The 25,053-nt window shown below is 40.3% G+C and overlaps 1 protein-coding gene across 9 annotated transcripts in view; it reads right to left on the bottom strand.

Moving 5' to 3' along the window:
* Dock4 (dedicator of cytokinesis 4) overlaps nt 1–25,053 on the bottom strand; it is a 400,918-nt gene that overhangs the window by 60,666 nt on the left and 315,199 nt on the right. For all 9 annotated transcript variants that reach the window (XM_006515085.3, XM_006515089.3, XM_006515090.3 and 6 more), the window contains exons 27-30: nt 19,876–19,970; nt 8,944–9,019; nt 6,986–7,086; nt 6,505–6,563 (exon numbers count right to left, since the gene is read on the bottom strand). In XM_006515085.3, coding sequence (XP_006515148.1) covers nt 6,505–6,563; nt 6,986–7,086; nt 8,944–9,019; nt 19,876–19,970 — 331 coding nt within the window. The remainder of the gene's footprint in view (nt 1–6,504; nt 6,564–6,985; nt 7,087–8,943; nt 9,020–19,875; nt 19,971–25,053) is intronic.

Below are 25,053 nucleotides of genomic sequence, written 5' to 3'. Positions count from 1 at the left end.
AAAGTCAGATTAGGGCTCAGGAACTTTGCAGAATTGTCAATGAGAAATAGGACTTGGTATCACCAAGTGGATGAAATAGCTTTGGGCGGGGGGGCAAAGACACACACACACACATACACACACCAAATCTTGAATACAAAAGTATAAGACAAGAGAAGGCACCAGCTAATGAGATGGTAGATATGTGGACTAATAGAGAAGAGAAGGCTTTTGCAATTAGGGAGGGACAAGAGTAGCAAAGTTGGTGTCTCAGTAGTAATGTCAGCCATCACTTGTAAGCACTTGCCCTGTGGCAGGTAGGCATTTGACTACTTTCTATGCATAATTCCATTAATTTGCCATGACAACTCTAAGCAGTGGGAACTGCTACTTCCATATGCAAAGAAGAAAGAAAAGTTGCAGGGCCTTAAACAAGTTGCTTGACTAACCAGTTAACTTAACTAGTAGCCCGTTTTGAGGGCGGCTAGCATCTGGGTCCACCAAGCAGGTTAGCTTTAGTTTGAAACAGCAGTCCTAAGAATGGGACCAACACAGGCCTTTGGGTTTGGCAGAAGAGGAATAAGACGGTAAGCCTAGTCATGAATCAAAGGGTAGAAAGAAAAGACCGAGGAGGCAAGTACTGCCAAGTATCCTCTCAAAGTTGCTAGAGGGTGAGGCAAAAACAGATAAGACTCACTGACCACTTTAGAGCATTCTATCTTTTGGAATAGGATCCTTGTCTGTCATCCCACAACCTCCTATTCTGGCCTCAGGAACAAGCAAGAATAATCTTACTCTTGTCCAAATACCAACTTCATTTCTGGAATCAACATAAGCCATAAAAGACTTTTCTAGAAGGGTCTTTAAGGAACAAATGTGTTTCAAGTCTTCAAAAACCATTTTCCTACTGAATGGAAAGAGTTCCTTTGAGACTAAAGTTAGCTCTCAGAGCAAAATGCAGCTAAGAATAGTGAGCCTGGATGTTCTCTCTAAGAACTCATGCCCCAAGCCAGGTCTATCAGCAGGCCTCCTAGCTATACAAGAGAGCATGCATTTCTTTGTGTCTCTCTATCTCTGTCTGCCTGTCTGTCTGTCCTGTATCTCCCTCCCTCTCTCTCTCTCTCTGGCTTCTCAAGACAGGGTTTCTCTGTGTCCTGGAACTTGCTCTGTAGACCAGGCTGGCCTCAAATTCACAGAGATCTACCTCCCAATTTCTGGGATTAAAAGGCATGCTCTGCCATCATCCAACTGATCGTGTATTTCTTAAGACAAGATTCATTTGGGAGTTCTGGGCTTTACTTTGTCAAATGCAACCTGTATATATCTGATGCACCAGCTAGAATAAAGATGCCTGTTCCCTCAAAAACCTCATGAACAGTATCTTGCCTGCCCACTAGAGACCAGAATCACAACAGGATGAGACAAGGGGTAGTAGCACCTTGAACTCTGTCAGGATTTCCACATACCTGAATGGGTTTCTAGACAGAGGCCACTAGTTTGAACTACTTCCTTTCTTGGAGATACCTAGAGGGCTTCATATTAAGAACTTTTCTAACAGTAGTAATAATGTGTTTGAAACGTCTCCAATCAATGTCCTTACCCTTTCCTGTGTCTGGAATGCCCTATAGGTCAGAGATCCTCATGATCTCTATTATTAACACATAGAATCCTGGGGCACTTGTCAGGTCCTTTCTTTGGGAACAGGAGTCCCACATGGACCTCACATGGTCAGGGTTCATCACAATTCATCACAATTGGGAGTGGTATTGACTTTGCCTTGTCTTTAGTTTCAGTGAGAATTAAAGTGCTTAACCAGGGGCTGGAGAGATGGTGCAGTAGTTAAGAGATTAGATCGTATAGAAGGTGTATGCTCAGTTCTCCACAAACATGGTGGCTCACAAGCATCCATAACTCCAGTTCCTGGGTATCTGATGCCATCTTCTGAACTCAGGCACCAGGCACACACACAGCACACATACATAAGTGCAGACAAAATATTCATTCACAAAATGAAACAAATAAATATAAAATAATAAATGATAAATGCTTTAAGAAGGGCTTTGAGAATAGAAACCCAGTCCTGGATACAATCTTTCAGCCCTGCCCATATAGAAAGTCCTTTTTATATCAGTGAAGTCACAATACAGCCCATCACGTATCACTGAGGTTTCATCAATGGTAACTGTTTTTTGTTTTTGTTTTTTTACCATCTTTACTTTATTATTATTATTAAATTAGTTAATTGGCGTGTGTGTTTGCATGCAACATGTGGAGGTCAAAGGTCAGCTCTCAAGTGTCTGCTCCCACCATTCACCATTTAATTCCAGGTCATCGTAACTCAGGCTCTCAGGCTTGGCGGCAGGTGCCTCTACCCACTGAGCCATCTCCCTAAGTATCTCATCCATACCCATAATGCATATGGAAGGCACTTGTAACTTTCTCTTACATATTCCTACCTGCATTTCCGACCCAGATAATCCTTTCCCTTTCCCAAAAGACTGCTTTGTTTTCCTTAACACAGCAAGAATATCTCAGGAGAAACTTCCTCATTCATGTAAATTTGTAATATTTTCTTCCAAAAATGAATGCTCTACAATGGAAACGCAGGCACTGCTATCCGCTTCCCCCATCCCCTTCTGACACCCACATTTCAGGCAGGTAGCTGGCAGCTGGTTTGCAATTCCTTTTCTTGGTTATTTTTGTCAAGGCAGAAAACAGAATCTGGATGCGAGCACTCTCCCTGTCATCTGTAAAAGTCTGCATTCATTGTTTATTCGAGCTGTCCTGGTAAGGGAGAAAATGCAAGAAATGGAGGTGTTGCCAATGCGTGCATGTGGGGAGGCTGGGGAGCCCTGAGGGTTCAGGTGTGATGCTTGACCAAGAGCTTGCCCCAGGACCTGGCTACAGGGCCAGCTACTTAAAGCCATCACATAAAAGCTGCCTTAAAGTCTGAGTAATTCTGATAAGCCTTGGGCTACCTCCACACTGTATAGATACACCAAATCTCTGCACAGCTTCCGAGTATGTGGGCAAAGGGGAGTGACCCACAGAAATTCAACATAAACTCAAATCAGTTGGCTTTTTGTTTTGTTTTGTTTTATTTTGTTTTTCGAGACAGGGTTTCTCTGTGTAGCTCTGGCTGTCCTGGAACTCACTTTGTAGAGACCAGGCTGGCCTCGAACTCAGAAATCCACCTGCTTCTGCCTCCCAAGTGCACTTGGCTTTTATGGCCTTCTAATTGAGAGTTAGTAGAAAAAGGCGGAGACACTATGGTGGCAACTTTGGTTTTCTGGTTGTTTTTTTTTCCTTCGTGTTTTAAAACAATGTATTTATTTGTTATTTTACTGGGCTGCTAGGAATAAATCCAGGCTCCTACACATGCTAAGCAAACATTGTGTCAATTGAGCTATAAGCCTGTTAGTATATTGTCTTTCTTGACCTTAAGACTCTCCTTTATTCAGTTCAGAGACGACAGATACATAGGTATTGATGGACTGTTACCTTGTGCATCCTTCCAACTTTGTTTTTACTCTTCCCTGAGCCTGGCATTCACTGACCTCCAGAGTGGAGATCACCCCTAGTACCTACTTATTTGTTGATCACTATTTGCTTGGGCATTTCTTATTCTGTTACAGAAATATCTTTACCATTTATAGACATTTCAAAAGCTACTTTTGTCTTTCTAAAGATTCCAATGTACTCACAATGCAGAGAAAAGTAAAACAAATCTCACAGGAACACTGTCCAGATGTTATCCAGTTAGAATTTTACTAATTTGTTTTACTACCATGCTGCCTAACTTTTTTCTCTAAAGAATTCTAACGCAAGGCTGAGACATACTGTACTACTGCACCAATCAAAACACAGCTATAATAGCTACACAGTCATAATGCCTCTATCATGGCAGCACATCCACATCTTAATTTTTTTTTAATTAATTAAGAACACAACCAACATCCAAACTTCCCAACGATCCTGAAGCATGCAATGTATTGCTTTTGTTTTGGATACAATTCAAACAAGGCCCACAGACTACACTCTATACCTGTATCTTTCTTCAGACAGTAGAGAAGTCAGAGAGTAGTCACATTTGGGTCTGTTTCATGCTGGAAGGCTTCAGAGTAGCCTTATTGCTGAAACTCACACTTTTAGGAGCGAGGAACATATGCAAATCAGATGGGCCCTCAAACATCAAAAATCCCATCCCTGCTGACCTGGTGATGTTTGTAAAACCAGCAACTGCACTTCGCTTACAAGACTCCTGTAAACCAGAGGGTTTGCGTACAGCCCCATGGCTAGCTTCAGCCATGTGGTCATATTTGGAAGTACTTAGGGTACCTGCTACTCGGACTGTTGGAGTTTTATGTTTACGTACAGTGAGCAGCCTGATGGGGCAGTATTGATTTTCATACAGTGGTTACAAGATACTGTGTTCGCAAATACAGATCAAAGAATGTGCTTTGTGTTTAGGAAGAATGTGAATCCATCTCGAAACAGGAAGTGAAAACATCTTTGCAGCTAACTGAGGGCCACATGTGCAGCAAGCTGCCAAGCACTAACCTCTTCAGACCACCCCACTCTTCCAACGGAACCAGTAAGTGGACAAAATTTGGGTGGTGAGGGTAGGGATGTAATATATAACTCTCTCCCTCTATTGCCAGAATAATTTTTATTCCTTTAATTTAGGAAATATTGAGGAATAACACATTTAAAAAGAGGTGTTCAATTATTACCAGTTAGTCCTTATTCAAAATAAGTTATTAAAAACATGTTATATCACTGAGCATCCACTAGTTACATAGAAATTGAAACCCCGGTGCTCAGGGGATGGAAATGTGAAACAGGATAAAGCTATGCACCAAGTGTGCCAGGTCCTCAAAAGGTTAAAATACACTTAAGACAAGAGCCAACAACGTTGCCTCTAAGCTTCTGTCCATGAGAAACAAACCAGGACACCAAGATTCCCCTGGATACATACTCATAAAGGCAGACCTTCTAATGGCCCACGGTGGGAGCAATTGATATATGCAAGGACAGAGGCAGGCAGAGGCACAGCCAGGACAGTGGACTATCACAGACCCTCGCAAGGGAGGGAAGCTCTGACCTCTACATGGACCGAGCGTGAAACTCAGGGTCCTCCTAAAAGAAGCAAGTCCGAGGAAGGAAGACAAAGGCTGGATTTTCTCATATACGTGAAGTAGCAAGTGTAGAAAACTCTGAGAGAAACTTGACAGCTGAGGTGGAGAGTGATGGAAGCTTTCTTTGTTAGCCTAGAAAGAGTTAGGTTTTCTTACTGGATTTTTCAGATAAAACTTGTTCTTGTTTCCGGCCCCCACTTCCTTCGCCACTCTTCCTTCCCTTGTACCCTCCCCTCCCCAGGGCCTCCTTTCCTACAGTAACTCAGTTTTCTAGGACAGGAGTTTTGGAGAGGATGGTGGTCAGGTCGACTGGCAATACGAACACAGTACTATTCAACACTGAGAAATAGTTAGGATTGAAAAATTTATGAGACTCTCCGGCCTAGACATTTCCTTTTGTGTTTTAGTAAAATCTAGAGACAGTTATAGGATCTTATTTTTCAGATGCAAACTCATTTTATTTTTCTTGGATCATCATTAAGTATTTATGAATGACAAAGCTCCCCAAATTGCTGTGCCTATGTGAGGGACATGTAAATTCTGGGCAAAAATCATTCTGTAACAAGAAAGCAAACCCTCCTGTTTCTAAGCTGTACTTCAATGAGCCCCCCAAAGGAAGGAACTCTTCGATCATCACATAGTCAAATGTCAATCCCTTAAATAAGTTGCAAGGGATTCACATGCAGTAACAGTGAATGATATAAAAAGTATAAAATTAATATGCCAAATTAAATGTTATGAATCTCTAGAAAGAGATTTTATGCCAATGAAATTTAGAACAGTTTATTTGCCAAATATTATTCTTTCCGTGCAGGCAGATCTGTGCCATCGGTTCGCTGGGATAATATGCTTTCTGCACTGTGGCAGATTAACACAATTGGATCTAACAGTCTCTTAGCAACTGCAAATGCTTTGAAAGGCCTTTGGTGATATTCTTTATGGTCAAGATCAATGGCATGAAAGGTGTTTTACAATGATGATGGTTAAGGCAACCTTTCACAAAGTTTAATCCAAACTTAGAAGGATTCATAGCTTCCTTTCAGAGCTGTAAAAGTTTTGTGGTGTTATGGTTTCACATTCTGGAAAGTTCGTTTATTGCTAGAGAATGTTCAAAGGATTCGAACACTGCTAGACAATGTTCCTGGGATACTAGATCTCAAAACATGTTGTTAATAAGAATAGAAGTAAAGGTATTGGGATGGTTTTCAAATAGACACCAGTGTGAAGAATTAACCGTATCCAGTGCTCACACGATGTCAGTTTCTGGAGACAGCTTTTGAGTGTGATAAAGACAAACACGGCTACTGATGAGCATCTCTTCTTATGTGTATAGAAGGGTCAGGAGATGAGCTGGACCACGGAGGGGGCTGCGCTTCTGATCACTTACCTAGGTTTTGCCACATGCTAAAAATTTCACAACCCATGGTGACGCGCATATCACCATACCTGAAATAGAAAAAGATAAAAATCAAAACTGATGTCCTTTCCAGAACAAAGGACTTGTGTTCTGTAGGATACAGTGTGTCATTCTGAATTAAAGGCAAGAGATTTTAAATATAGGTAGCTAGTGAACACGTCTCATTCTGAATTAAAGGCAAGAGATTTTAAATATAGGTAGCTAGTGAACACGTCTCGGTGGCCTTAAATAAAATACCCCCATAAACTCCTAACTTTTGATTTCTATAATGCGGAATTCTGAAAACACAGCAAGAAAAGGTCTTAATAAGCTCAAATATTGAAATTTCCCTGAAAACCCTGCTCTAACAATTGCTTCCCTTCTTGTCATTTCCAGCTGTGAGCATTCTGATTTGCAAATGTCTAGAACTAAGCATCCTCACTAAGAGCACACCTCCATCCTCTGTACTTACTTTTCTAGCACCTTTTTCTTTTTAGAAGGTGTGAACATCTCCAGCTGCAGACACAACTGGTTTATAAAAATGACAGCGAGGTAAAAGTAGGAATCCCAGATCTAAAACAAGAACGAGATACATTAAATAGTATTGAGCTAGGCAAACATCACACAAGCCGATGCAATGGCTGACCTTGGCTTCAGAAGCAGTCAAGGGATGAAGAGTGGACCAGGTAGCAGCCACAGCTAGCTATAAATTCATGGGGTGACACACAGTTGAACTTTTCTGCTATAAAATTAAAGAAATACTCTCTTGCTATTGCTTAACATCTGAAGCCCAGAGGCATGCACTCTCTGGTGTAGCTAAAGGACAAATGCTTTCTTTCAGTAACTTTACTCTGAGCATCTCCAGCCTTAGGTATTTCATGCCTGTGTGGATTAATTTTTGGAGCTTCTGTTGATAGACAACTTTTTTTTTTTTTTTTAAAAAAATGCATCTGTACCTCTGGAAGCACTAATTGCTTTAAATTCACATTGTATCTTAAAACTCCCTATCCAGACAAATTTTTGAGTCATAAATTTTCTTATGCCAAAGAGAGAAAAAGAAAGACATCAGAATAAAATTTCCAGAAATAAACAGCAGAAGCCATGTAGGACATATGGACTAAAATTATGTCTCCAGTGATGTCGTACCAGAGGACAGCTAAATAACTACAAGAAACAGATCAAGAGCTATCTGTCACGTGTATAGGGCTCTCACAAATAAAACAGGGATGTGATAGAAACCCCAAACTAAAATGATTCTACTAAAAACATGTATTAAAGGGGTGTTGGGTTCCCCTGGCTGGAGTTAAAGTCCACCGGACACAGGTGCTGAGCATTGAACACGGTTAAGAGCAGCAAGCACTCTTAACTGTTGTGCTCTCTCTAGTCACTCCACTAATATTTATTCAAGAAAATCTAGGCACAGGGCAATTTTAATTTTGCAAGGATGTACACTTAAAGGAAAATTTACATGGAGAAAGAAGTAGAAGAAAATAAATGTCAAAAAAGCAAATCAAATCAAATCAAAGCAAAGCAAAGGAAAGGAAAGAAAAAATGTCAAAAAGCAGGGGCTGGGGATGTAGGAGGTAGATGAGGGCGCTTGCTAAGCTACTGTGACATGTTACCCGGTGTCATGGGTAGAATATATTGAATTTTCAGTCAAGTTTCTACTAGTTCTTTAGATGGCTGGGATTTTTGTTTAACTGAACCTAGGGTTAGCTCCTGTATGGCAGGCAAGAGTACTTAGAATTTTTATTATTGCATTTATGTTTTCTGTATTTTCTAGTTGTCAAATCTTACTAAATGTTTAATGTTAAACATGTTACTTAAAAAAAACAGGAAACAAAGATACCAAATTAGAACCATTATTGAAAAAGGAAGGTACAGCAGGCACTTTGTCTACACATTATCACTTGCTATTGGATTTAAAAATGATAAAGCTTTCTAGGATAGGCAGACATGCAGGAAGATCACCATCATATTATTGATGAACTGAGAATACTACCTGAAAGAATTGTACTAAGGTTTCATAGTTTTCACCATTTCGCTCCAAAAATTCAAAGCTAGGAAAGTGTTCATTTCTTTCTTTATAAACTTTAAAAAGCAAAAACCTAAAACTCTAAAATAAAACTTTAAAATGACTTAAAAACATGTATGAGATCCTTCTTGTTGTACCCTGGAATGGTACAAAAACCAAGCACAATAATTAAAATTTACAGTGACAGGTATGGCCAATCTTCTTTTAAGCACAATGATTTCCATCAGGCTGATAAGCATGATAACAACTCTAACTTGTTTGTGAATATAATAAAAACTGTGCTAACATTATGCATAGTTAAAACTAATATTCTCAGGAACACAAGCAAGGTGCCTCTCTAAAATATGGCACAGATCTTTCAGCCCAAGCCAGCCAGTCATGGACTAGATACTGACCTTATAATCAAAGTTTTCATTTAAGAAGTTCTTACGGAGTGCATCGGAGAGGTACAGAACTGTTGTGATGATAACACTAGTGATTAAAAAACACACACACACACAATTAGAGCTGAAATTGCACAGTAGTGAAAATCAATTAGTAGATAAGAATAAAACACATTTAAGATATAAGAAAATCTCCTCCAGGAAGCATGTGGATTAAAAACAAAACAAAAAACAAAACAAAACAAAACAAACTAAAGCAGAGAAAAATATCTATTTGAGAGCCAGTTCCTTCACAAAATGATACACAGGAAGATTTATAAATTTAACTAATTCATACACACATATACTCATATATTAATGTTTTAGAACCATTTAAAATTAATTTCTAAATGAGGCAAAATTACTTAATGTAAACATAACTGTACTTGATTATCATGAGTGACAGAGAGCCTAAAGATGCAATGGATAGATAAAACGACAGACAGCAATGTTCCCTTATGAGCCACTGTCTCTCTGTTCTCCATGTAAGGTGTCAGATGGCACAGAAGGACCATGGAAGGCAGAGTCACAGCATTGTAAAAGTAACTTAAATTTGCCAGAGATAATTGTCATCTCAAAGACTTACTGCTGAATAAGTTCACCCTTTCCAGATCTTTCTGAACTCTGGCTGGCTAGTTCAACTCAGCTGTTCTCCTCCAAACTCCTCTCCAAGATCACTGATTTAATCTGGTTTCTTTTAGCTTCAGACTGAATCGCTCTGCCTGGCCTCATACTAACTTTGGCAATGTGTTCTAATCTGGCTCTTTCTCATTCTCTGGCTTGTCTTCACTTGAGTCTAGCTTGTTCTCTCTGCAACCTGTCTTTAAAACTGTCTTGGTAAAACTGCACCCCCACCCCACCCTCTCTCTGCTGCTCTTAAATAGTCTCCCTTTCCTGTCTGTTCTCATGAGAGTTGGGCATTATCCTCCTAACTCTGACTCATTCCGTCAAATCTTTTTCTGATTTGTCACTTTGTCTGCTATTCAATTAGACATCAATTTCAAACATGGATGCTTCCTTTAAAAAAACTAAGTTTACTTACAATGTTAGGGTGTACTAAGGTAAAGGTGTGTGTGTACTAAGGGCATGTCTGTATTCCAGCCAGAAGGATTAAAGGTGTGCAGTGTGTCTGCTTTCCAGTCAGGTCACATAGACCTAGAAAGTCGTTGGATGTGATCCCTTGCCTGAGCAGCCATGTTGCTAGATTAAAATTCCTCTATACAGGAGGCCAGACTAACACTAAAGACACAATTTCTTTAAGTGTTTATAACCCCATAAAAACAGAGTCACAGCCACTCCAAGAAAGAGTCATCTCCCAAGGGCAGAAGAACAGAGATAGCTCTATGTTCTTAGCTAAGCATGGCACTCCTACACACACACACACACACACACACACACACACACACACACACACACCTATCTCTCTCTCTCTAAATATCTTGCTTGGGAATTTTAATGAAGAAGGATTGGGTGAATATTTTTGCCTAGGTCTGAACAGAGGTCTGTAATTTGTTCAAAAATCTACTCATATTGATAGCCAGGAGAGTATACATTCAAATTTGAAGGTGTCTGTAACTGGTTAACTTAATGGTGAGACAAGCCAGCACTTTAACTATTACAAAGTAGCATCAGTGCACAAATGGTTGACTTCTAGAATTGTTTTGGTCTTTTCTTAGGTGAATATGTAATGCTGCATTAGGTTTGATGAGGCCTTGCCTGTCATCCTGAAAGTCAGAATTGAAGAGATAAAGGGAAGAGTAAAATAAAACACCCTACCAACCTTACTCCTTGGTTATGCAACTGGAAAAATACAGGTAAGAAGAATACTTTTATTATATCAATAATTGTAAAATTGATAGTCTCTGAAGGATATAATGGCTCATTACTGTTTTCACTTACTGGAACACTCACCGTATATCTTTCTTGCCCTACAGGGAAATAGAAACAAGGCCAAGGGCTGGGTGGAAGAAGGCTAAAGGAGGAAGAAAGGAAAACTGAACCACTATCTCATGAGCACCCAAAGGGACCCTGTTAACACACATACACATACACTTTTGAACAGATCACCATCCTGTTCAAAGAGTCTTGTTACCAAAGTTAAGTGAGAGAAAGCCCAGTAAGATTGAGAATTGCTGTGATCTCCGCACCTCCCCATGTCAGCTATCACAAGCCAGTTTCACACTAGAGAGAGGAATTGCCTCACTTGGTGGTATAGAGGTGGTTGCTTGCATAGGTCCTCCCCAAAACAATGATGATAAGTGAGAACTCATTGAGGTTCCCCAAAGGATTTTACCATGTGAGTGTAAAGCTTTATTATCAGAAGATGACAATGCTATCAGGTAAGAAGTGGCTATTGATCCATTACTCAGATCACTGGGATTCTAGGTTAATGAGGGAAGGTTTAGCGGCTGGAGGTGCAGCTTGATGGCAGAGTGTGTGCTTAGCCATCACAAGGGCTTACGTTCAATCAGTCAAACAAATGAACTCCAAAAATTCTACCAGCCCAAATAAGTAAAACGTGAACTCTGTGTGTGCACGCATGCATGTGTGCATGTGCAGGGTAGGATGTCAACTGTTTTTATCTATCACTACCATCCTATTCTCTTGAGAAAGGGTCTCTCGATAAACCTGGAGAAAGAATGACTAATTCAAATTTCCAGTTGAGAAAAGGCAATTCCCTAGAAGAAGTATAAAACTGTTTATGGGCTAGGTCATAAACACAGATAATACTTGTGGCTTGAGATGCATGTACTGATTAACATGGAACCTCTGTGATCTTAGTACTAGAATCACTGATGTTTTAAAACCGCAGACAGCTGGGCCTTCCCTCTGGAGATTATAATATGCACAGGATATGTGGCTTTGCGGAGCTCCCAGGGTATTTTTGGTGCACCTGGAGTAGAGAGCCCCCCATTCTAGGCCAATGCTTCTCATACTTCAGTGGGTACGTGGTAACCTACTTAACATTCAGACAATGAGTCAGGCAGCCTGGAGTAGTTCTTGGAAGTCTGTACCTCTAACAAGCTCCAAGTGATGGCATTGCTCTCGTCCATAAAGCACCCTTGGAAGAGCAAGGCTCCAGAGCAGTGGTTCTCAACCTTTCTAATGTTTCGAACCTTGCATACAGCGCCTCATGTTGTGCTGACCCACAATCATTAAGTTATTCCGTTACTACTTTATAACTGTACTGTTGCTACTGGTATGATCGTAATGTAAATATCTGATATGTGACCCCCAAAGGGGTCATGATCCTCATGTTGAGAAAAGCATCCCACCAAATTCGGCTTCTGCATGTCCCTCTCTGTGGGGTTGCAGTAGCCTTAGGGTCTGCAGCGCAGCATATGATCCTATTGATAGACTGATGATCCTGGACACTTATCATCACTGCCTGTTTTGCTGGAACAGAGACACAGGGTTCGGGCTTCTCAGTGAGGAAAATACAAGAGGCCGAGAGAATGCCATGCTACCAAATAAACTACAATGAAGTACAAACCAGGGTATAGCCAACTATACTTTCAAAGGATGTAACTTCACTAATTGCCCAGTTAATTATGTAATTTTCACTAAGTTAAAAATGATAGGTTGCCTCTTATACCTTTGTAAGAATTCCCAAATAAGTTAAAATTCTGATAAACAATTTTTTTTTTGGCCTCAGTGAAGGTATCTAATATGGCATATGGATCTGTTTAGTGTTTTTTTTTTAATTTTTAAAATTAATTTATTTTTAATTGGATATTTTCTTTATTTACATTTCAAATGTTATTCCCTATCCTGGTTTCCCCTGGGAAACCTCCTATCCTTTCCCTCCTCCCCCTACTGTGTTTAATATGATAGAGAGAGGACCCCAAAGCAAGAGTTCTCAAGGCTAGAAAGGTCGTAGAAAGGCTCTACTTCACATGCTTTTCAGTTGGTCACATGGGCTTGGACTCAGCACTGAGTCACAGCTCCCCAGCACAAAGGTCCCCAGGCTAGCCAAAGGAATTCATATTTCATGGTTCCATTGTGCAGAATACTGTGTAGCTGAAGGAATGTCTTCATTTGTTCACTGTTATTTAAAGTCACATGACTGCTCTGGCTTCATATTCTTTTCATTAGTTCTGAACATGAAAATATTTCTGATCTCAAATGCTCCAACCTCAATAGCTCAGAAAAGTTTTCAAGTTGCTACCAAAATGGCTGGATTATTGACTCTGCCACAGACAATGTGGGCACAAAGATTGCCTTGACAATGACAATCTCCATGGGCACAGATCGAGGAAGAGAACTGGGCACACGGAATAAAATGTTCTGCTTTGGGTGTTCCAGCTGTCCTCTCATTCTGTGATCAAGAATTATCATCAATCGAAAATATTCCCTGCTTCCTCACGCCACAGGAATCTTATCTCCTGGAATTTGTTCTTTCAAAAATGCCTGCAACTAGGCATAAGCCCGTGTCCAGTAACCATATGCAGTCTACGAAAAATCGTGTAGATACTATGGCGTAGAGAAACTTAACTATCAACAATGTTGGTTTCTTTTCTTTTTTTTTCTTTTTCTTAAAGGTAGGGTATCACTATGTACTCCTGGGTGGCCTGGAACTCACTATGTAAACTAGCCTTAAAGTCATAGAGATCTGAATACCTCTGCCTCCCAAGTGCAGGAATCAAAGGTATGCATCACCATGCCCAGTTAATGTTGATGCTTATATATTAAAAGCTAACAAAACAAACCTGGACTATAACTTCCCTCTAACAGTGTTACTTGGGGACAGCATAAATCAACAGTAAGATGCTTAGGGCAGATGAAAATCATGAACAATCATCGGGGAATTAAAATGAATACATCTAATCTGGGAGTTCTGAAAGTCTAGAGTGAACGAGAATCATCAAAAGGACAGGCAGACACCAGCCCACATCACCACCTATGGCCTGGCGGGTGTGTACTGTGGTAGATCTCAGAGATTTTGGGTTCATGTAAGTGTCTTCTCTTGCCTCAAGGATTGGTGTTACATACAGAAGACAGAGAGCAGTTCAGTGCTGTGTAGGAAATTTAGGCCTATTTGCACTGGCCCTGCCTTGTCATTGTGCTTGAACTCATGCTGTGTAATAATTGTCGATCAGACTGAAGTTAGTCCAGCAGAGGTGACACAAGTGGAGGAGTCACAACATATCAGGAAGCCAGGAAAAGGAGTGGCCTTGCCTTCACCAATGCAGCAGAGTGGACGAGGCAAAAGAAGCGAGAAGCTCTCTTGATCTCTCCCCTTAAGCAAATACAGCACCAGTCTTGAGGTTATGGCTCTATTTTAACCTTTTTTGGCCCAAACCTCAAGAAATTATTTCCTTCAAGTACCTAGTTTCCCTACAAACAGATCACAACTCACCAAGATATGCAGTGTGCAAGCAAATATTTGCAGTGACCATTTACGTCTGGCACACCTACTAACACATACAGTTTTGGTGAAAAATCGGTGTCTTAGTCTTCTCTCTCACCAAATATTCTTTAAGGATAATCACACTAACTAAAGACAGAGCAGTAATAGTTGTACCAGTGGATGCTCAGCAGACTCCAGGACATTGCTTAACTCTGCCATTCTTCTTCTGACTGTGGACAAGCTGCCAGTGCTCTCCTCGGGTTCAATTGACATGATTCGAAGTGTGGTCAGCTTCCTTCATCTTAGGGAAATCTTCATACAAAACAGTGTGCATTGAGTTCAATAGTACACTTTCATGGTGGACTGAGTTTTGGGAGTAAGTTTGTTGTAGACATCGAGGGGTCAGGACTGTTTGTTACACTCACTCAGCAATAATGGACCCACGTCTGCTTTCTAACCCATGCACACTGTTCTTTTAATTAGCTGTTTTCCTTAACTGTGGACTCTCCTATTAAGTCTACATGCCCATTAGACTACTCCGCATTTTAAAACAAGTCCTCAGCCTCCTGACTGCTTCCAGAGGCAGCAATATTTTTTGGCTCCTGTTTATAGAAAAATCCTTCATCTGTCTGTAATTACTGTTTTCATTCTTTCACCAGGATCCGCTCATAAATTCACCCTCATCTTGGACTTTTGTCTCCCCCACTGCAGGGAAACAGCACTTGTCAAGGTCACTGGTACCGAGAGCACCACAGTTCTAGATTTTCTTCCTTGAAGTATTTTCTTCCCAGGGTGTCAGGCCCCTGGCTGTCACCTTGCTTCAGTGGCTTCTCTGCCTTGGCTTACTGCCTGACCTCAGAATTATGGCATGCCCCAGCCTCAGTCCTAGGCATTTTGTGTTTTCAGTGCATATGTTTTCTTCTAAAGAGCTCTCATTCCATCCCCCGGCCTCAGATCTCAGCCATGGCTTCCCCGCCATTTGGTCCACCTACTTTTTCTTTTGCATTTCTGCTGGGATATCTAATAGCACCTTGCTTGTTTGTTTCCTACAGGGTTTTGCTGTGTCTCTCAGACTGCCCTGGAATTCACTCTGTAGTTCGGCCTCTTCTTGCACTTGAGGCCTATTTTCCTATTTCAGCATCCTGAGTACTAGAACAACAAGCATCACATCTGGATGCTAACATCACCTTAAACTTACCTTTCTCACAGACTTCCTCTCTTCTCTCACTCCATGAGTATCTTCTCTCTCTGTATTCTCCACTTAACTCACTGGTACCACACTGGTCCATCATTACTCATTTCTCCTCTCTTCCACTCACATCCATTCATCTGGAGGCCTCACCATCCTCATCTTCAAAATCAATCTTCAGACTACCTTCATTGCTACCCACCAGTCCAAGCCACCACCTCTCATTTGGATGGCTGCAGCAAACTTCTGACTGACTCTTCCCCATTTCTCTTTGTCTCTCTATTCACCAATAGTTGGGCCCTGTACCAGCTTGCAATGCCACCAACAATGGAGACTCCTCTTTCTCCACATCCTCACCAGCATCTGCTGTCACCTGAATTTTTGATCTTAGCCATTCTGACTGGTGTAAGGTGGAATCTCAGAGTTGTTTTGATTTGTATTTCCCTGATGATTAAGGATGTTGAACATTTTTCAGGTGCTTCTCAGCCATTCAGTATTCCTCAGTTGAGAATTCTTTGTTTAGCTCTGTACCCCATTTTTAATAGGGTTATTTGATTTTCTGAAGTCCATCTTCTTGAGTTCCATATATATATATATTGGATATTAGTCCCCTATCTGATTTAGTATTGGTAAAGATCCTTTCCCAATCTGTTGGTGGCCTTTTTGTCTTATTGACAGTGTCTTTTGCCTTACAGAAGCTTTGCAATTTTATGAGGTCCTGTTTGTTGATTCTCGATCTTACAGCACAAGCCTTTGCTGTTCTGTTCAGGATTTTTTTCCATGTGCCCATATCTTCTAGGCTTTCACCCACTTTCTCCTCTATAAGTTTCAGTGTCTCTGGTTTTATGTGGAGTTCCTTGATCCACTTAGACTCGAGCTTTGTACAAGGAGATAGGAATGGATCAATTCACTTTCTTCTACATGATAACCGCCAATTGACCCAACACCATTTGTTGAAGATACTGTCTTCTTTCCACTGGATGGTTTTAGCTCCTTTGTCAAAGATCAAGTGTCCATAGGTGTGTGGGTTCATTTCTGTATTCCTCTTCTAACAAACAAGTTCCCTGTTTCTCCTTGACAGGGCCACATTCCCTCTGATCACAGGGACTTCTGTGTACATTATCTCTATTGATAGGAATAAATTGGTTTTTTTTTTCTATTTGCTCATTATCATCACATTAGCTTTAGCTCGAGTTTCACACTTTCATGAAAGTCCCTTTTTAGTTCAGTCCACAACAAAAGTAAGTCCCTTCAAAAATTATCCCTACACCTCTGAGTTCTTTATATTTTTATCATTTGATATAAAGCACTACAATATAAATGGGTTAGTGAATGGAGGTTCTAAGGATCTTGGTTTAAAGAAATTAGTTATTTGTGCTCCCTCACAGAATGAACTAGCTACACATACAAAGACACACACACACACACACACACACACACACACACACACACACACACGAGAGAGAGAGAGAGACAGAGACAGAGACAGAGAGAGACAGAGACAATATCTGTACCTTTCATCTAAAATTTAAATTGGTTATTATGTTGTGTCTGAAGCCAAAATACACACAAGACAAACAAAACAAGGACCTGAGATTTCAAGTGAAGATCCCAGCTTTCCTCAGCAGCTGTAAGTGTGATGTAAGATTTATCTCCCAGAAACAATGCATAAAGCTGTGACTTTATTTTTATACTTTATTTCACAATGTATATGGGAAGGAGGTGGAGAGAAATTTCTCTCAACGTGGCCTGTATTTTTGGTACTTAGTTTTCGGCATCCTTCTGTTCCTTCTTTCTTGGATGGAGGAGTGGTTATCATCTCCAGAAACATCTACCAGGGACCCACAATGAGCACAGGGTAGCTATGCAAAAGGGAGGGGAAATTTCTTGTCTTAGTGGAACTGAGGCCTGGTATATCTGTTGTATTTCAAACTGTACATATAGGTGCAGACAAAAACAAGACAAGACAAGACACCCATACAAGGCACCTAGCATCTAGACCCAGGGTTTAGGGAATGCAGTGTACAGCAGAAGAGGGATGAGATGGATATAACACGGTTTGGGGCAGGGGATGGGGGGAAGTTACAGGGGTTTGAGTTACGTGATAGAGACAGCAATGAAGGATTGAGGGATAGGCTATTTGGTTGTGTTTAAGAGATGAGCATTAGGACTTCTCAGCTAGGGCTAATGAAGGCAGGAACATAGGTTAAAACAACTCTTCAAGAGGCCTTGAAAGACCACGAAAGAGAAAGAACGTAGTGAGCTTTGAAGACACAGGCGCTCTTATAATCCAATATAACAATTTAGCAAAGTGCGACACTCTCTTTCAGTATGCACACTTTCAAATATTTTAAATAACTTGAACATCTTTCCGAGACCATCTTTCCTTGCTTCCTTCCTTCCTTGCTTCCTTCTACCCCTCCCTCCCCACAGTTTTGCTGTGTAGCCCAGGTTGACCACAAACTCATAATCTTTTTGTCTCTAGCTGTTTGAGTGCTAGGATGATGGGTTTGTACCACCATGCTCAGCTCAGAAATATAGTTTTCTATCAATATTATTTAGGTGACGATTAAGTAAAAATAATCTAGGGTATTTTTATGGACTGACTTCTATTTATAAACCAAGTCACATCACATATGGTTTCCTAATTTGAATAGGAAGTGGCTATTGCAATCAAGAGGAACACAGAGGAGAGGATGAGACAGAAGGGAGCACGGAAGCACGGAAGCAGTCTGTTCCAACCTGGAGTCTTGGCCATTAGTGAGGCTGGGTATGTAGCTAGTCCACACTGCTACCAGTACTAGCCTGGGTGACAATGTGACATTATTGTGTTTAGAAGGGGCTTGGGTTGACCATGGAAGAGATCTTCATTTTAAATATTAAATTTTATATTAAATATTACACATAGCTCATCTCTAGCCAGAATTGTTCTTACATGATTAACACTGTCAATGAAAACCTTTAACACTGTGCAGAGAAGTAGACTATGTACGTCTTAGTCTGACAGCCAGTATTGTGGCCGTGAAAGCCTGTGAATGTAGGGGTCTTGATGTGGGATGGGCAGACACAGTATTTCACATCAAAAGCCATACTGTTGTCATGGTTTCCAGCAAACTCGAGCACAGTGCCTAAGAAAGGAAATGTTAAGTTTATTTCCACTTTGATGAACTGCCACTGAAACTCTTAATTGAAGCCAAATTTCTCTGCACATGGGGCAAGCACAATGACCAAAGTGAGATGCTCTGTGATTCAGCAGCTGCGGCTGCTCACGGCCCGTACTCCTTCTCGATTGGCTCCCCAGGTCACACCATCCACCTTCCCAGGGATTTTGAATCTTTGGTAATTTGGGGCAAATATACCAGCAACAGCTCCAACTTAATTCTGAAGCTTACAGACATCCACAGAAGCAGACACTCGATTCTTTCACAGATATCAAAATACATATGCTGAACTCTAAAGAGAGTGATTTCATTAGTCTCTCAATTAGCCTTCCAAGTGGAGAAGCCGCTCAGTGCTTATGGAAAATATAATATGCCACATGACACTATTTGTTACTTCACAAGTTTTTAACACATCATTTTAACACCTCTAAGTCTAAAAATGCACCCTGCAGCAGAAGCCACATTAAGAATATCTCATTAAAACCGAACCTGTGCTCCTGGAGCATGAGCCACCATCATACCTGCATGCCTGGGGGTGGGAACAGATGCTGGCCCTGGCCTGGGGTGGCTGTACAGAAAAATCTTACCTTCACCCTAAGCATGTGGGGGTTGGTATTTTGAGAACGGCAGATGGCAAAAGGATGTTAATGAAATGAGTTAAATAATACTTTTTAAACTGCTGATCAAGGCCCTGTTTTAAAGTTCACCTTCATTCTCTTCTAAGCCTTTGGAGACAAGATGCTATAGGAACAAAATGATGCCTGCCATTCTGACTGTGCCTAAATTTCCTGTCTTGACTCTTGTCCCTCTCAAGTGCTTAGGGTTACAGGTATGAGTGACTACGCTATTATATTGCTTTTGTTTTGTTTGCTTGAGATAGGGTCTTTCTGTGTAGCCCTGTCTGTCCTGGAACTTGCTGTGTGGACCAAGGTGGCCTTGTACTCAGAGTTCCTACTGTCTCAGCCTTCCAAAATGCTGGGATTAAAGGTATGCACCTACATGCCCAGCTACATTGTTTGATTTTTAAAGACACTAATATGGTCATATTAAATAACAATTGAAGACAATATTATTACTTAAAAAAAAGACTGAAATTTGGTAAAGATAAAGAAGCTAAGATCCTGGAGGTTTCAGCTTGTGATGAAACTACAAAGAACATTCTAGATCATTCTTTTCCCTCGCCGTTATCAACTGAAAAGTCTTACTTGTTAGCAACCAGGCGCATGACAGTCCAGTCCTTGGGAAACATCTCTGGGCGTATCAATATTCGGAAAACGGTAAAAATCTGCAGCAAGAAATCCTTGGATAAAAAAGAGATGGTTTTATAGGTTTATCATAATTGTCAACATACAGACAGAGAGCACTGTTGTTGCCATTCTGAAAGCACCTGCAGAGAAGGGAGTCTGACTACAGACACTTAGCAGAAGGGAGCTTGCATCCTTGCATCCCCACATCACTGCCCAGACTAACTGCTCCTCATCCTTCCCACTCTTAGGGACAGGGAAAGTCATTTGTTCCTGCATCTTCACAGCTCTACAGATGTAGGTTCCTGGAGACAATATGGAAAACTTATTTCAGAAGATAACCAGACAACCGCTTCCCTTTCCTCCAGTACAGTGCGCTAAATATTAGAACTTCTCAACCCAGGAGCATAATAAATTGTCCCAGGTCAGTTAGATGGTTATTGAAATTTGGAAGGCTATTTTCATTGAAGGAACTTGCACAAAAAGCATTGTGTCTTTTAGAGGGTATTGTTCAGGTGCTGAAATAAGAGGACGGGTATTGATTTAGGAAATCTGAGTAAGCCTTCTTCCATGAATTGCCTAGAATTCTAAGGATATTATGCACTAAGATGGGCCAGTCACATGCTTACCAGCTACAAGTACAGCATGACCCTCCCTGAAGCACAACAGACCAGAGAGCAGCAACATTTGGTATCTGACAGCCTAGAAGGTCCTACTTCTACATTTTTCTTTTTGCTTTTATTTATTTTAACTTAAAAGGTTTTGTCTTGGACTGGAGAAATGGCTTGGTAATTAAATCACTTTCCTTTTAAGTGAACTTGAGCCCAGATCCCAGCATCCACATTGTGTGGCTTCCAATTGTCTATAACACCAACTCCAAGGGATCTGATATCCTCTTCTGGCCTCTGTGGGTAAGTGCACTCATGTGCACACACACACACACACACACACACACACACACACACACACACACTCATGCACACAAACACAGACACAATTAAAAAATAAAATCTTTAAAAAAATTAAAGGTTTTCATTTGAAATTTATAGAATTTCATGTTTTTATCTTGTACATACTGTTTGCGACACACACACACACACACACACACACACACATGTCCATATATACACACATGCACACAGACACACACACACACACATTTTAGAATAGCGAAGTCCAGTTACTTAGCAAATGCTTTGCCTTATATAGTTACCATCTTTTTGGTGAGAATACTTACACTTTTGACAAGAAGTTGTTGTCAGACATTGAAATACCAATTTCCAGACATGGAATTAGCACTTCTTTAAGAATTATAAGAGACAGGACCCAAAATACCATACAGCACATGGTACTTAAAGAAAGGAAAGGAGGGAATAGACCCCTCGCCATAAAAGAACTGGAGCTTTCTCCTAAAAAAGGAAGGCTGGCTCAACCAAGTCTAGCTTAAATTATCAACTAGCAAACATGAAAGCTTTGTTTTGTGCAACTTTAAGTGATTCTAGGAAAATAAATTTCTCTAACAATCTGATAGAAGTCAAAAGTGTAGGATTCAGAAATAAAAAGCAACTCAAAACACAAAATACATTTCATATTTACAAATCTAACAAGACATGTTAAACATGCAAGCTGCCTGAATAAAAGATTACTACTGTCACTCTTATCAACAGAAGACTGTTAAAACTGAGAACCATGTGGTAGCTTTTCCTCTGTGGGGTGTGTGTGTGTGTGTGTGTTTCTTTTTATATATTCTAACAGCTTTAATCGAGTCCACAAATATTTTGACAAGAAATTATTTCAACTTCTTTGACATCAACACACATATACATAGTATGTAGCATGTAGAAACATTCCCACTAGGTCGCCTGTCCTTAAATGGGTAAGGATCCTATGCATGTCTGTGGAGTCAGTAGAGACACATATTTTCCCTAAGGTATTCCACTGGAGGGCAGGTCATTTGGAGACCTGAAGTGTAGCTTGGGGAGAGGGAGGACTGAACAGGCATGAGGCTCAGAGCTAATACTGGCACTTCATGCTAACCCCGTTTCCACATAGCATTACTATGACGTCAACATAGTAGAACTGCATGGTGGTCTTTTAGAAGCACTTCTAAACACTAATCTAATGGTTTTCCAGTTAATTCTTTTGGGTTTCTGAGACACAAATGCACCTTATTCTTGAAAAGATGTGTTTGCATTTATCTTTCAAAGCTTTCCTACCTTATGAAGTAAATCATAAGTGTGTATGTGTGTGTGTGTGTGTGAGTGAGAGAGAGAGAGAGAGAGAGAGAGAGAGAGAGAGAGAGAGAGAGAAAGAAAGAGAGAGAAAGAGAGAGATTTGAGTTTTATAGTCCACAATTAAGAGTTAAGAAAAGTTCTGAAATTCTGAACTTCCATCGTCTAACCATACAACTCTTGTCAGCATTGATTACTGGAGGCAGAGGCAACACAGTTGGTGGCATCAGGTACGTGTGTGGAGTGGGATGAGGTAAGCATGGGCTGCTGACTGCAAAATTGTCAGAAAGGTGGCCAAAGAAGGCAAGCTTCTACCTTAGTGGCTAGCAGCCTCAAGTCTTCCTTTTCAGTGCTGTGGTCAAAGGGAAGGTTATTCCAGATGCAGGAGTTGGGGTTATATAAAGTGGCTCTGTGTCTTCCTATTTACCTGTTCATCTCCCAAAAGGAAAAGCAATAGTAGCAGGTGACATTGCACTAAAGCCTATGTTGATATGAATCTTTTTTCCTCATGTGTAAATTCTTTAGGTCTTTAAGTAGCTGTATAAGGTACTCAGCTAGTTGTCATTTACATTTGTGAGGCAGGACACATTTATTTTTTTTTAATTGAGAATCAGAAAAATATAGATTTTAATTCTGGCTGAGCAATTAAACAAGTAGCCCAATGACCTTGGAACTAATTCAATCTTTGAGGAGTTGAGCTCTCATGATGTTTTGAAGAAACATTAACACACACACACACACACACACACACACACACACACATTTCATATAGTACCCTGCTATTTTTCTTTTTCCGAAACTGCAGTCTACTGCTTCCTTTGACCACAGGGTGATAACCAGAGCACAATCTACTGTGGTCCTGAGATACAATGTGCTTTAGCAAGTATTTGCCTCCTGCCTTTTGGGAGACTGTGCTTCATAATCAGCTCTAGCATTGTGGAGTGCAGAGAACCCACTTGTTGGCTTTCCTGTGCCTTCCTCCTTCCTGCCCCAGTACACTGTTGCTTCCTAGTATATTCTATACTTCTCAGCCCTGGCTCTTTCCCTATGGTCAAGCTTTTGTACAGGCAGCTACCAGCATTCTACACATGTAACTTACAGATTCTTTCTATTTTTTTTATACTACTAAAAAGAATATTTCTGTGTCTAATAATCCTTACTAGGTTAGAACCAAGAACAAGGGCTTCACATGGCACCATTTGAAAACTGGCATCCTGGCAGAGTGCTTCCGTGTATCTGTTTGGTTATGTAATATACACAACATGGTAACTGGACCACCATCACTCTTCAGATTGCTCAAAACAAAAAAGGAATTGGGAGGTTTTCTTTGGGGAATGTTTTCCCCCAGTAGCATAAGAGGCTCAGGTAAGAAAGTCTTTAAACAAGAAAAGGCCCACGTTCAAACAGACAGGAAGGCAGGGAAGGTTGCTATGACTTAAAAACTTCTCTCCATTTGCTCACTTAAGAACATTGGGTCTTAAAAAAAAGAATATTGGATCTTTTACTGTGTGTCCAGGACTGTGTTAGATTCCAGTAATTCTGGTTAGTTAAGACACAGTACATTAGTTAATGAAACAGGAGGATTTAAGAAGTACTTGTGATGTGCCAAAACAAGACATTTAAGTACAGCACTTTCTTGTGGTAATGCTTTGCAAAAATACCTCTTACATTTTAAGAAACTGGAACTTTTGCTGGACTTCACTAATGAAATTTATAATATACCCTAAGGTCACTTAAGCCTTAAGACCGCTATCCTATTATGTACTCAGAGTATTTATTTAATGTACCTTTAACAGAAAAGTATAACGATAACTTTACTTGCCTTGGATTTATCGTGTAATCTACATTTACAATAGCTATAATCTCAAATTATATGATCTTGCATGCTCCTGACACATGAGCAATGCATGTGTGTACGTGTTATGATCACTTGATGAAGACAGCAAATAGGATGAAAGAGACCTTATAAAATGAATATCCACTATAAATGTTGAATGCAACATGTGAATATTTCTTTATAGTGTTGGAGTCAGTTGGAGTTGGTGATATAACCTCTTGTAAAACTCTGCTATTAAACATTTCTGGAAAGTGTCCCTCATTCCTTTCCCCAGTGTAATACTTTCTGTGCTGTCTAAGAAAAGAGAGGGAGAGCAAAGCCCTTTGCTAGAGACAGATACTCCAACATAGACATAGACCCAGATTCAGACACAGGGGCAGACTTAAAAGATCTCTACTTCAGGCAGATATCTAGACTCATACAACTGGCAGACTAGAGCTACAAGAAGACACACAGACAGCAAAGGAGAGAGTCTAAATATGGGCTTAATCTTGGTCAAATGACAAAAAACAAGGTGTTCTACAGATTTCTGTCTCAATGTAACACTGATACCTAACTAGTGACTCTGAGTTTATTATTACTGTGCTCAAACTGATAGATTTTCTCATTGTTCATAGAACTCATGGATCAGTAGTATAGCTAGATGGATGTTAACCAACGCTCATGTGGATGGATGCAAGCTCTATTAACTAAGAGAGCCCAGACGGTTAGGTTTGTCATACCAAGGGAACACCTGCCAGAGGCAGCACCAGGTATCAGGATTGTAAAGGGTAGCGGCAAAATATGGGTATAAAATGGAACTAGGAATAAATTAAAGATACAGAAATTACGATAAAGAATATATAAATAAAAGCTAAGTAATCAGGGAGTTTTGTTTTGTTTTGTTAAGACAGACAATAATCTCCTTCCTTTCCTATGGTAAGGAGTTTGGAATTTACTTTAAGGGCAACATGGAAGCCTTGGTTGGCTCTATGCACAATGTAGAGAATTAAATTTGTGCTGAATTTTTTTCTATGTTATATGCAGAGTACTTTGTGTTTAAAGATGATCATGTATTAAGATGGCACAAAA

This window comes from Mus musculus, chromosome 12 (assembly GCF_000001635.26).
Source record: "Mus musculus strain C57BL/6J chromosome 12, GRCm38.p6 C57BL/6J".
In the NCBI taxonomy this organism is placed as follows: Eukaryota; Metazoa; Chordata; class Mammalia; order Rodentia; family Muridae; genus Mus; species Mus musculus.
This window is presented reverse-complemented; position numbering and strand designations above follow the sequence as displayed.